This window comes from Cynoglossus semilaevis, chromosome 14 (genome assembly GCF_000523025.1).
Source record: "Cynoglossus semilaevis isolate Cse_v1.0 chromosome 14, Cse_v1.0, whole genome shotgun sequence".
In the NCBI taxonomy this organism is placed as follows: Eukaryota; Metazoa; Chordata; class Actinopteri; order Pleuronectiformes; family Cynoglossidae; genus Cynoglossus; species Cynoglossus semilaevis.
The window spans coordinates 28,565,725-28,578,857 of NC_024320.1; the positions used below are offsets into that span (position 1 = coordinate 28,565,725).

Below are 13,133 nucleotides of genomic sequence, written 5' to 3' on the forward strand. Positions count from 1 at the left end.
GTCTGTGCTTTCTTCCCCCTGCTCTGTTTGGAGCCGGAGAAGTCGATCTCCCAGCACAGACCGGAGGCTCCGCCTCCAGGCACGGCCCAGGGTCTCCTCTGTCCGTCTGGACCCTCAGGTGCTTCCAAACACTCGGCACATGTGGTTCCCGTTGACCTACTGATGACGTTCTCCTTCTCTGGGGTCAAAGGTTGTAAAAACAACAAAACTCCTCGACTCACTGCTCGACGTTGCACATTCCGTCTCCTTCCGGGACTCGAAGGAGAATCAAAGACGACGGCCGCGGAGCGTTGCGTGATTCCCACGCTAACAGAGTCCAGAGCTGGCGTTAAACCCCGTCCTCTGACCAGATGTCCTGGTCTTGTCTTCGCCTGGCTCTCAGAACAAAGTGCGAACGCCGTCGTGACTCAGTCTCCTCCAGCTAAGACATGCAAGCTCAGCAATTTTTCAGTTGCTTCCCGCCCTTTGTCTGAGTTCCACTGATCCACAGATTTATGACCGACTACAGACCGACTACAGACCTGACCAAGAACTTTTACCTCCATTCTTTTGATGCCTCCAACGCCGCGCCCTCCGTAGTAGGAGGCGTCGACCGTCGGCCATTTCTTCTTAGGGAAACCATCTTCATCCTCCTGAGAGAGAGGATGAAGAACAAAGAGAACAAAGCTGGAGTCAAGTGTTTGTCAAGTCACTGTAAATCGGGGCTCTCAAACTACTGGCTCGCAGGCCACATGTGGTCCGCGAACCTTCCACAAACGGCCGCAGTAGATGTCACTAATGGTGTAGTTTGGCTGCTGAGTTTTTGGATTTTTTTTTTTCTATTACTAATATTAGAACTAGAAAGACATATTTCTTGAAATTTTAATAATAAAAACTAATAAAATAAAAATGTAGTTTGATTAACATAAATCATTTTAGAAATAAAATTTCAATTAGACTGCAAAAAAAATGTTTTTTGGGGGGGTGCATGCTTGAGTTTGAGACAGCTGTTGTAAATCAACAATGGTCAAAGTGTGAGCTGGACATCCACTAGGGGGCGCCCAAGCGTTTGATAACAAAAGGTAAATAAAGCCAACAAATGAACTCACAGAGTCGTCTTCTATCACAGGAGGAGGAGGCTCGTAAATGACCTGCGAACAAAAACTGTAGTGAGAAACAAATCCAACAGGGGGCGTGTCCCAGTCAGAATCCGGACTCTGCCCGCGGCGGCGACCTAATCCTTTAACCAATCCTCTGCCCACGGCGGCGACCTAATCCTTTAACCAATCAGTTTAACGACAGACACCGCAATTGGCCGCAAGAACCAGAAATATTCATACGACGGTTAAAAGAAACTTTGTCCCACATGTTGGACTCCACCTAGTGGACATTAGCCTTCACAGCAGAAGTAGACTGTGTTTGTGGGCTGAATATGGAAGAGGCGAATTGGGTCACATCTCGTTGTGGACGTTTTTTAACTGAAGCCGTAGAGGCCGAACCCTGGACTGGGACACGTTCGTGTTGATGTTAGCTAAGATTCAAAGATGGCCGCCGTACCACGGTGCAACACAGAGGCCAGAACCACCAGAGCAGAATGATGGCGAGCAGCAGCAGCAGGATGAGCAGCGCCACGGCCACAAACGTCCCGTCGGACTGGAACCAGAGGTCAAAGTTCAACCCAGTGGTAGAAGATGACGTCGGTGTAGTACTGGTACCAGGTGTACGTGATACTCACACAGGTGATGGCAGTTATCGTGACTGAGCTGGATATGAAGCTCAGGCCGTTGTTCAGGCTGACGTGGAGAGTCGCCGACCTGCAGGACGTGGAAGAGAACAGCAGCCATTTAAGACTGAAGACTTTTTTTTTTTTACTACAAAAACAAATGTGGATTTTTGGATTACAAGACACCAGAGGTCTACATCAAGTCTACAACCCCCTAGGGTGGTTGTTGGGGTACTGCAGGGGGGTATCAAGAATTTTTGTTTTTTTCAATTTTTTTATACAGAAAATTTTGTCCTCGATTTAGAAATGCACTTTAAAAATTTAGTGGTGGGCCAGATTGGATGGTCCGGCTGGCCATATTTGGCCCGCGGGCCACCAGTTGGCAATCACTGCTCATGTCATGTAAAATGTATTTGAACGTAAAACAAAACGAAAATGATAAAACCACAGGGATGTCGGATCATAATGAGGACTGGACTGGACTGGACTGGACTGGGCCGAACCGTACTGGACTGTACTGGACTGGACTGGACTGGACTGGACTGGGCCGAACCGTACTGGACTGTACTGGACTGGACCGAACCGTTCTGGACTGTACTGGACTGGACTGTACTGTACTGTGGGTTTCTGTTGTACGTCATTAAAGACGTCCATCGGCCGTCGGTGAAGGGCTGTTGACGTTAACAGGTCCTAAGACGCTCGATCTTCTTTTCCCAGAATACCTTTAGCCTCGAAGTCTGAACACGAGGATGAAAAACCAGAACTGATCCTCGGTTCAGATCGTTCCTCAAGGCCACGCATTTTTTCCATTAAACCCAGATTATTATGTGGACTTTCACGGCACGAATCCGTCTGACCTTCTTGGGTTTTTCTTTTTTTCTTTTTTTTTCTCAGCATCTGCAGTTTATTTCCAGAATAACAAAGAACAAACGTCTCAAAAGGACTTGAAAACGTCCTGAGAACCGATTCTGGATTCAGCATTCAACAAAAATAAAAAGTCTTCTCCTCCGACCTCTGCTCGACTGTGATTATCAGCCAGTAACGTCTGACAAAATACACACCAACGCATTCACTGTCGTGAGAATAGGTTTTCCATCGTAGCCAAAGATGAAAAAAATCATCCTGGGTTACTTACGTTCCCTCTCTTTTCTTACTTACGTTCCCTCTTTTTTCTTTCTTACATTTTTTCTTTTTTTTTTTTTTTTTTTCTTTTTTTTTTTTTCTTTTTTTTTTTCCCTCTTTTTTCTTACTTACGTTCCTTCTTTTTTCTTACTTACATTTTGTCTTTTTTCTTATTTATATTCCCTCTTTTTTCTTACTTACGTTCCCTCTTTTTTCTTACTTACGTTCCCTCTTTTTTCTTACTTACGTTCCCTCTCTTTTCTTACTTACGTTCCCTCTCTTTTCTTACTTACGTTCACTCTTTTTTCTTACTTACGTTCCCTCATTTTTCTTACTTACGTTCCCTCTCTTTTCTTACTTACGTTCCCTGATTTTTCTTACTTACGTTCCCTCATTTTTCTTACTTACGTTCCCTCTTTTTTCTTACTCAGTTCCCTCTCTTTTCTTACTTACGTTCCCTCTCTTTTCTTACTTACGTTCCCTGATTTTTCTTACTTACGTTCCCTCATTTTTCTTACTTACGTTCCCTCTCTTTTCTTACTTACGTTCACTCTTTTTTCTTACTTACGTTCCCTCATTTTTCTTACTTACATTCCCTCTTTTTTTCTTACGTTTCATCTTTTTTCTTACTTATTTTCTCTATTTTTTCTTCCTTACAATTTGTCTCTTTTCTTACTTACGTTCCCTCATTTTTCTTACTTACGTTCCCTCTTTTTTTTTTACGTTTCATCTTTTTTCTTCCTTACGTTTCGTCTCTTTTCTTACTTACATTTCGTCTTTTTTCGTACTTACGTTCCTTCTTTTTCCAGAACAGGAGCCGGACACAGGAGATAGGTGTCTCTCACCGCCAGAGGCCGTTTCACTGTGGATACATTTGACATTTGACATCGTTAATTAAGGTGTAAATGACAGGTTAGGTCAGGGGTGTCAAACATATGGCCCGTGGGCCAAAACCGGCTCACCGGGGGGTTTCATCTGGCCCATTTGGTGAATTTTTAAATTTTGCATGCTTTAAAAAAATGACTACATGTTTGTGACGTTTTGTTAATTAATTATATAATTAATTTTAATTACTAATAATTACTTAAGGTAATTATGTTATGCTTGTACTGGTCCGGCCCACTTGCCTTCATAATTAGGCCGTATGAAGCGCCTTAACCAGAATGAGTTTGACACCCGTGGATTAGCTCATCGTTAGTGAAGGGTTAAAGTCGACTTCTTCTACCAGCTCAGAAACTTCATGGAATTCAATTAAAAAAAAAATAAAAAAACCCACCACCAGGATTTGGGGTCAGTGGAAAATGAGGCAGAGGAATATTTCTCTGTGGTTTTATTGTGTAATATTTCTGAGTGCAAAGACAGGACTCATCTCTGATGAGATCCACATTCTTCTCCGTTCATCTGAGCTGAGCTTTATACCAGCTGGGGACGACGGGGAGGAGGAGGTGGGGGGGGGGCGATAGGGCTATTAAATCACTGTGAGCCACAATGTGGCGCTTCAACGCCCGCCCTTTCCCCCAGTCCCCTGTTTGTCTGGCCAAAATAAACGTGGTTTAATGATATAAATAGCTGCTGAAAGACACATCAAAACTCCTGCTGCTTTCTCTCTCTCTCTCTCTCTCTCGTACTCCAGGCTAATGCTAAGGCTAATGCTGTTGAGGTTTTTTTTTTTTTAAATGCGAATTCGCACCTACAGCTGACCAGCATACAGATGTAGCAACTCCTGAAAAAAGTTGAAAAAAAAATTTTCAAAAAAGAATTTTTCAAAAATTTTCTTTTCAAAAAACCTTTTACAAAAAAAAAATTTTTCAAAACAAATTTTTTCAAGAAACGTTTTTCAAAATGTTTCAAAAACTGACCAGTATTGAATGACCAAAGAATGGACAGACTCAGGAATGAGGTCATTAGAGGGACAACACAGACAGGAAGGTTTGGAGAAAAAGACAGAGAAGCCAGATTGAGATGGTTTGGACATGTGCAGAGGAGGGACAGTGGATACATTGGTAGAAGAATGTTAGAGCTACGAGGTAGGAGACAAAGAGGAGATTCATGGATGCAGTGAGGGAGGAAATGCAGATGGTTGGAGTCAGAGTAGAAGTTGCAGAGAACAAGGCAATATGGACCACAAATTTTAAAAAAAAAAAATTTAAACAAAAAAAATTTTTCAAAAAACTTTTCAAAAACATTTTTCAAAAAAATTTTCAAAAAAATTTTCAAAAAATATTTTGAAATATGAAAACATTTTTTTTCAAAGATTTTAACCAACATTTTTCAAAAACTTTTGAATGACCAAAGAATGGACAGAATCAGGAATGAGGTCATAGAAGAATGTTACAGATGGAGCAATCATTTGCTGTAGCAACTACTGAAAAAAAAGGGACAAAGCCGAAAAAAAAGAAGAAGGTAGAAATTTGTTGGGGTTTTTTTTGTCATAATTTAAGATTATTTTGATGAAACATTTCATTTTAAAGGTGCAGTTTGTAAAACTTTAGATGAAATTAAATTATTTTTATTCTTGAATTATTGATTGTTTGTGCTGGTTGATGATTATATTGTTGGTGTCAGGAGTTTATAAAAAAGGTTATAAATATTTTGAAACTAAAATACATGAGTCAACAAATACCAGTGTGTTTATTTATAAGTGAGGGGACGGCTAGCATGTGTTTTCTCTCAACGCTTGGACAAAAGACAAAAAAAAGAAAAAAAGAAAGAGATAAGAACAGACAGTAGAAGGACGAGAGGAGGAAGAGGAGACAGAGAAAAGAGCGAAGAAGATGATGAAGAGGAAGGAGAAGAGTCGGAGGAAGGAGGAGAGAAGGCATAAAAAGGAAATAGGAGGAAAAAGAAGAAAAAGGAGGAGGAGGAGGAGGAGGAGGAAGAGGAGGAGTCTCCTTCATTCCTCCTGAAATCACTCACTTATCGTCACCGTGTCGTTGATGCGGAAGCTGCACAGAACCTTCTGTTCATCTCTGGCGTGGAGGAAACCGTTTCCTTTGACCACGACCTGGAAAGACTCTGAAGAGAACAGTGACGTCAGAGGAGTCCACTGGTCCACCGGTCCGTGGTCCGCGGTCCCGTGACCGGGATCTGCCCCACATTTTGACTCCCTGGTTGGTTTTTACCTCCTTCGCAGATACTGGACGGTTCTACGGCCAGGATCTCGATGCAGGATCTCTTCAGGATCTGTGGAGAACGCAGAGTTCAGTCACTCCACTGGTACTGGTGTTTGTAGTACACGGTACGTGGTGTGTCACTGGTACCGAGTCGATGATGCCCTGCAGGGCCTCGAACCCATCGTTGACGGGGAAGACGTGATCCTGACTGTCTGCAATGGTTGACAGCTGCGGAGGAGGAAGGAGTCGAGGAAAGGAGGTGACGACAGAGCTACGGAGGAGGAGGCATCAGGGAGGAGTGAAGAGAGGAGGAGGAGGGAGAGAAGGAACCAAGATGGAGGAGAAGGAAAAGGTGCAGGAGTCGATGCTGTCGTACCTGCGTCTCATTGAAGTCCTTCACCCCCACGCAGTAGACCGTGGCCCCCAGCTGGCGGGCTCTGCTGGCCTACAGTGGTATCACAGAGCGACAGTTTGAAAAAGATCATTTTTGTAAGAGTCCAGAACGTTCCTCTCACCTCCCTCTGGGCCAGGTCGAACTGGTTCTCCCTCAGCTCCCCGTCCGTCAGGCCGATGATGACGCTCGCTGTTCGAAAACCTGGACGTCAGAGAAGAAGGAGAAGATTTTTCCACTGAGCTAAAGAGGATTTGGACGGTTCTCCAGCCTGGTTCCTCAGTCGGTTCCGATGAACGGATCAAACAGTTCCCACTCACCGTGTCCAGTGCCGTAGTAGATCTGCTCGCTGGCCTTAAAGAGGAGAGACGTTTGAGAAAATCAAACTTCGGCTTCATCCGGTCTGTACGATATGTAACATATATTTACGTGACCAATATTAACTTTTTGCTAATATCCGATATCGTCCAAACACTTAATTTCCGATTCCGATATCAACCGATACCAGTATAGCGGGGCAGTGGTGGACAGTGTTTTTCGAATGCTCAGGTGCTAAGGTGATGGGTTAAAACAGTGTTTTTCAATATTTTTCCGCCATGCGCCACCTAGAGGACAGAATTAAACAGTGTTTTTCAATATTTTTCCACCATGCGCCACCTAGAGGACAGAATTAAAATACTATTGAGCGCCTGTAAATATTGATTTGTTTTTCTGTTCAAACCACTGTATGAGTTCCCGTCACCTCCATACAATCCACTGATGATTAAAGGAGATCAATAAAATGAGCTGCAATGCTGCCCTCTAGTGACTAGAGGCTTGTCTGTCGTTCATAATGTTCTGTGTTCATGCGTTATGAAGGAGTTTTCCTCCTCACTCCCTCTCCCGTACCCGTGAATGTTAACTCCTTCCTAACACGTGAGCGATAAACACGCCTCCAGTCACTAGGTGGCAGCAACTCATACAGTGGTTTGTAGGTATAAATTAATAAATATTACCAGGCACTCAGTAGTATTTTAATTTGGGGGAGGAATGTGGAAGTAAAAAAACTTCTGTCCCCTAGGGGGAGCATGGTAAAAAATATTTGAGAAACACCTTAGTGAGCAGGCTGCACTTCACTTCCATAACCACCAGGGCACCACTGCCCCGCTATATGGGTATCGGTTGATATCAATCGGAAATCAAGTGTTTGGACGATATTAAAAAATATTTGAGAAACACCTTAGTGAGCAGGCTGCACTTCACTTCCTTAACCACCAGGGCACCACTGCCACACTATATGGGTATCGGTTGATATCAGAATCGGAAATCAAGTGTTTGGACGATATCGGCGTATCGTCAAAAAGTTAATATCGGACGCCCCTCGATATAATTATTTTGCCTGTGGATCGGAGCGACTCTTACTCTCTGGAAACCCTTGTCCATGAAGGTGTCTCCTCCGGGCTGCACCATCCGCAGCTCCTCCAGTCCCGATCGAATCCTCTCTCTGAATCATCAGCCAAAAACAAAAGTCGTTTTATTTTTACCGCTAATAAAAACGATGTAGACACACGTGTTGGAGGCGGTGTCGGCGCCACCTGTCTTCTGTTAATGGCATCAGAGTCCGTCCCTCTGTGGAAAAGACGATGAAAGACATCCGCAGCTGAGGACTGGAGAAAACAGAAGACAGGTGTTAGGACCAGACGTCCGTCCGTCCGTCCCCCCCCCGGTCCACGTGCCTCTGTTTGGACCCACCTGATGAACTTGTGAGCCAAGTGGTCGACAAAGTAGTAAATCTCGTTCCAGTAGTTTTGGACGCTGCCAGACCTGACGAGCAGATGGAGAAAAGAGGACGGATTTACAGGGAAAAAAACAGAAAATCAAAAATGACCAAAAATAAGAATGATTGTATTTTTTAAGTCACAGTAAACTTAGTGAAATATATTATAAATATAAATAAATACTTAAAAAAAATCATATAAAAATAAAGATATCTGCAGCTGTCAGTAAATTATAACAGGCTGGAACCGAACGGAACCGAACAGAACTCGTCCTCCTCCACATTCATTAAACTGTCACATAAAAAAATAAATTATATCCAGTTTAAAAGTCTGAAGTTTGAAGATGTCACTGTTTTTCACAGGATTTTCAGGATTGAAACCAACAAAGACTGAACCAGAACCAGAGGAACCGACCAGGACCTCAAGGAACAAACTGAACCAGAACCAGAGGAACCGACCTGGACCAGGACCAGGAACAGGACCAGGAACCGATTCTTTTCACCTTGAAGTCAAAGGAAAAACCTGTCCATTTTCAACAACTGTGGTTCACACTGACACTCTGCTCTGCTCCTCCACCTCTCCTCAGAACGTCTCCTTCATGTGTTCTTGTCAACTCCGTCTCATCTCTTCACGAGAACCAAAGGTGGTGCAGCAGGAACTCCTCCTCCTCCTCCTCCTCCTCTTCCTCCTCTTCCCTCGTTCTTCTTCTTCCTCTCCTTCGTTCTCAGTCCGTGTGCAGACGAGGCCAAGAAAATAAAATCTGAATCTCTGGAACATCTGGCTCTGATGGAGAAAGGGTTCTGCAGACTGGAGCAGCGGGGCGTGTGTGTGTCTGTGTGTGTGTGTGTGTGTGTGGCTGCAGTGAAGACAAACACAGTTCCCTGTGGAGTGTTTCATCACATACACACACAGACACACACACACACTCTCATTTTCATGATTGCCGTGCGTGTGTTTGCAGCGTTGAAGCGACCCAGCTGCAGTGAAGTGATCACACCGTCAGCCTGACTCGGAGTCGACCTCCTCCACAGCCCTGACACATAAACAAACCCTGGTTCAGGTCACCGTTTGTCCAGCCAATCAGGAGAGGTACCTGGCAACAGTTCCACTGCGTCGGTCCATCGGCCGCTGCTCTGTCCAGGAAATAGTTCCTTCCACTTTTCTTCTTCTCACAACAACGGCTTTTCTTTTCTGACTCCTCTGAAACTAAACTAAACTAAACTAAACTAAACTAAACTAAACTAAACTAAACTAAACTAAACTAAACTAAACTAAACTAAACCAAACTAAACTAAACTCAGCTCCAGTCTGACCCTGACCTTCACAGTCTGAAGTGAAAACTTTCCTCAACTCTGTGAAAATTCATACGACACAAAAACTCTCACAGAAACGTCCGTCCACCGCACTGACCTCCTGACCCCCATGACCTCTGACCTGGCTTCACTCAACCCTCGCTCATCACTCAGTGACCTCCTCCGCGCCCGGTTTCCCCCGGACCGTCGTCTCAAAGCACTCACTTGTCCAGGACGAAGTAGAGGTCGAAGCCCCCGTAGCAGGACGAGCCGGCGTCCCTCTGGTCACTCATCTGTCCTGCAGCTCCACACGCCAGGATGACCAGCATCAGCGGGACCACCTCCAGACCCAGCAGGACCGGCCCGCTCCGGCCGTGAGACATGGCTCCAGACTGAGGACCCAGAGTCTCAGAGTGGACCTTAGACAGACGTCGTCTCCTGTTGTCGATGTTTCCCTTTCACCACACAGTGGCAGCACCAGCCATCGTCTGTGGACTGATCTCCACCACAGGCATGACGGCTCTCCCCCCTCTCTCTCTCACTCCCTCTCTCTCTCTCTCTCACCCCTCCCTCTCCCTCTCTCTCTCCTTCCCTCCCTCTGGATCAGCGTCCCATCTCCTGAGCTACAGATGTTTGTTGGCAGAGGAGGAGTGAAGCTGAGTCTGCAGCTCCTCTCTCACTCCCCCTCACTCCCCCTCACCCCTCCCCCAGTCCATCATTCCAGCTCGTGCTGCCGTGAGTCTTTGTTACCAAAGCCGACCCCGACCTTCGTGTTTGATTTACTCTTACTTTCATCCCTGTTCATGAATGAACCACAGGCCTTTTTTTGGTTTAGTTTTGTTTTGTTTTTTCAGAAACTTTTCTTCATCTTTGAAGTGTTTTCCCTTTTACTTCTCCACACCTTACCCATCAGCGCCACCCAGTGGTAAACTAGTGCATCATACAGTCGACCAACGTCAACTCTCATTTTTTACTCAAGGGTTCAAATGTGCAACTTTAAAAGATGAAATACTGACATGGTCACGTGTTGTTGTTGTTGTTGTTGTTGTTGTTGTTGTTGTTGTTATTCAGTTGATGCAGTTCATTCATTGGTGGACGGAATCACACGGTACAGTCACCTTCTGTGTTTATATTATTTAATTCACTCAAAGAATGATCTTCAAATGGGGGTAAAAACAAACAGGAGTTTTATGTATGCTGCCCCCTGCTGTTTTAATCTGCAGAGTTTTGTTTTGTTTTTTTCTGGTTAAATACATTTGTTAGATTTTATTAAAGACTAATTCGTTAAAAATTCTATTTAAACCTGGCCTTTGTTTATAGGATCACAAAACCGCGACTTTATTTCTAATTTGAACTCACGACATACAACATTAAAAAACACAGCGATTCCCAACCTCTGTGCCAACATTAAAAAACACAGTGATTCCCAACCTCTGTGCCGTGAGAAATCATCTGATCTAATGTGCAATATTGTCTAATTAAGTGAAATTGGACAATTTTGTAATTATTATTTTGATTGGAAAGCGACAGGCAAAACTTTTCCACCTTTCCACTAGGGGGCAGCAGGTGGCTATAAAAAATAAAAAAAACGTGTAGTTGATTGTGAATAAATGGAACCAGAATATCATTATATTTAGTTAAATATAGTTCTGAATATTTATGTATATGTATATATATTACTGTAAATTAAACTAAACATTTGTTGTTTTTTTTTCTTCTGTCTTTTCTGGTCTGTTTCTTCAGCTCCGTCCACTCTCCTGGTTTTCTGGGTCATCCCTGACGGTTGGCTGCTCTTCCTCCAGCTGCTGCTCGTCTCCATCAGTGACAGTTTCTGTGGGTTCTTCTTGCCAGATTCTTTGTGCTCCGTAGCTGCGGAGATGTTAGCCATTCTGGGTTTCCTGTTTATAAAGTTGGCGCGGGAGCGAGTCATTGAACTCATCACTGGAACTGCTGCTGTCAGTGAATCACTAACGCTAATCTGTTCCTGTAGTTTTACCTTCCAAAGCTAACATTCCATCGATCGATTTGTTTTATTTCAATTGTCACAAATCAAACAAATCAGTATCAGGCTTTAATATCAGTGTTTACTAGTTTTTGATGGAATAGTTTTTAAAGGTTTAATTCTCGTTTTAAATTTTACCTTACGTTGTTTGGATTTAGTTAAACAGTTATTTAACTGCTCTGTCTGACTATAATCGTTAATAACTCAGGCTAAAAGTTAATAATTAGCTATCACAGAAGAGGAGGCTGTTGTTAATTCTCAGATAATTTAAAGTATTGTTAGATTTGTTGTTGATAAAACAAATACGGTCACACAACAACAGATGAGGTTTAGCCACGTTAGCAGTAGCAGGAAAAGAGCTGAAAATTCACCCAAAAAATTGCAAAAAAATTCAAAAGTTTGACTAAAACAAAATAGGACAAACTAGGATTTTTTTCTTTATATTATTATTGTAATGAAGTTTATTTTCATTTATAAGATCAGTGGATCCAGACATTAACAAAATGAAAACCATGATCCTGAAACTGCTCCTCCTACAAAGGTGACACCAGGTGATACCAGGTGATACCAGGTCTTTCTTGGCACAACAGCAGAGTCCGCCTTCGCTGCTCTTCATATGGATGACCCAGTTCATATTAAAAGGAGAAAAGTGACACTTTGGGGTTTGGTTTAATTGAAGGGCAGAGAATGAAACGTGCTGCAGTTCAAATTCTTCTGGTTTAAACTGGATGAACTGAGAAACGTCTGTGGGAAGAACTGAGGCTCAGAGGTTCATTCCTGACATTCACTCTGCTCTCTTTAAAACTACAGTGTGTGAGTGTGAGTGTCTGTTCATCATTTCTGCATTTACAACTGAGGGTTTTTTTTTTCTTGGCATTGACCCAACAACCTTCTGGTGTTGTGTTGTGCCAGGTCCAGAATCAGTTTCTTGTGGCATCATATGGTTGTTTTTGTAAATAAACACACATAGGACAAATCATAAGTAATTTTTTAGGATGAGTTTATAGTGTGTACAACTGTGTGAAATCATCGTGGAGTTGATAATACAAGCATTCAAAGATTAGTTTATTTTTCTTCTGACGCTTTGACCTTTTTTCAGGCTCCTCGATCACAGGACGACTGTGGTTAAAACCTGGACAAATATTAGGACAAACAAACCATTCACGCGTAAATTCACAACTCTGGTCAGTTAAGAGTGAACGATTCATGTGATCCTGCATGTTTGGACAAAAAAAAAAACCCACAGCGCTAACACGAGGACAAAAATAGTAGAAACATGTTGTTGTTTTTTTTGTTGTGTTAAATATTGAAGCTTTATCCATAATCCTTACTTAAGTTTTATATATATATATGTTAATATATATGTTTATATATATATATACACACCATTGTGCAACTACTATATTTCTTCCACGTTTGTTTTTGCCAACCGTCGGCGGGAGTTTAGCAATTCTGCTAGTTGAAGACATTTTCGGTTAGCATCTTAGTTAGCATCTTGGTTAGCTTTTTTTGTCTGTTTGTTTTTACTTTTATTGCTTTAGCCACGTGAAAAAATAAAGATAATAAATAAATAATTAGGTCCGTGATATACGTATAGTTTGTTGGACTATTAAAAAGTGTTTTACGACTTAAAATGTCTACTATCAGAGGTCAACGGACAGGTGCATCTCTCTTCTCCTCTCTGTCTCTCTCTCTCTCTCTCCCTCTTTTCCTCCCTCTCTCTCTCCCCTCTCCTGTGCAGATACCACAGCAGC

At 42.8% G+C, this 13,133-nt stretch overlaps 1 protein-coding gene across 1 annotated transcript in view; it reads right to left on the reverse strand.

The window, feature by feature from the left end:
- The window catches only part of LOC103390465 (anthrax toxin receptor 1-like), a 16,291-nt gene extending 5,863 nt beyond the window's left edge, over window positions 1-10,428 (reverse strand). Inside the window, exons 1-15 of the mRNA XM_008326333.3 lie at window positions 9,603-10,428; window positions 8,060-8,131; window positions 7,903-7,974; window positions 7,730-7,811; window positions 6,649-6,682; window positions 6,453-6,532; window positions 6,314-6,382; window positions 6,085-6,165; window positions 5,947-6,007; window positions 5,741-5,839; window positions 3,617-3,686; window positions 1,715-1,793; window positions 1,537-1,632; window positions 1,089-1,130; window positions 540-632 (exon numbers count right to left, since the gene is read on the reverse strand). Of these exons, the coding sequence (XP_008324555.1) occupies window positions 540-632; window positions 1,089-1,130; window positions 1,537-1,632; window positions 1,715-1,793; window positions 3,617-3,686; window positions 5,741-5,839; window positions 5,947-6,007; window positions 6,085-6,165; window positions 6,314-6,382; window positions 6,453-6,532; window positions 6,649-6,682; window positions 7,730-7,811; window positions 7,903-7,974; window positions 8,060-8,131; window positions 9,603-9,760 (1,188 nt within the window). The 5' untranslated portion in view covers window positions 9,761-10,428. The remainder of the gene's footprint in view (window positions 1-539; window positions 633-1,088; window positions 1,131-1,536; window positions 1,633-1,714; window positions 1,794-3,616; window positions 3,687-5,740; window positions 5,840-5,946; window positions 6,008-6,084; window positions 6,166-6,313; window positions 6,383-6,452; window positions 6,533-6,648; window positions 6,683-7,729; window positions 7,812-7,902; window positions 7,975-8,059; window positions 8,132-9,602) is intronic.
- Window positions 10,429-13,133: the final 2,705 nt, after the last annotated feature.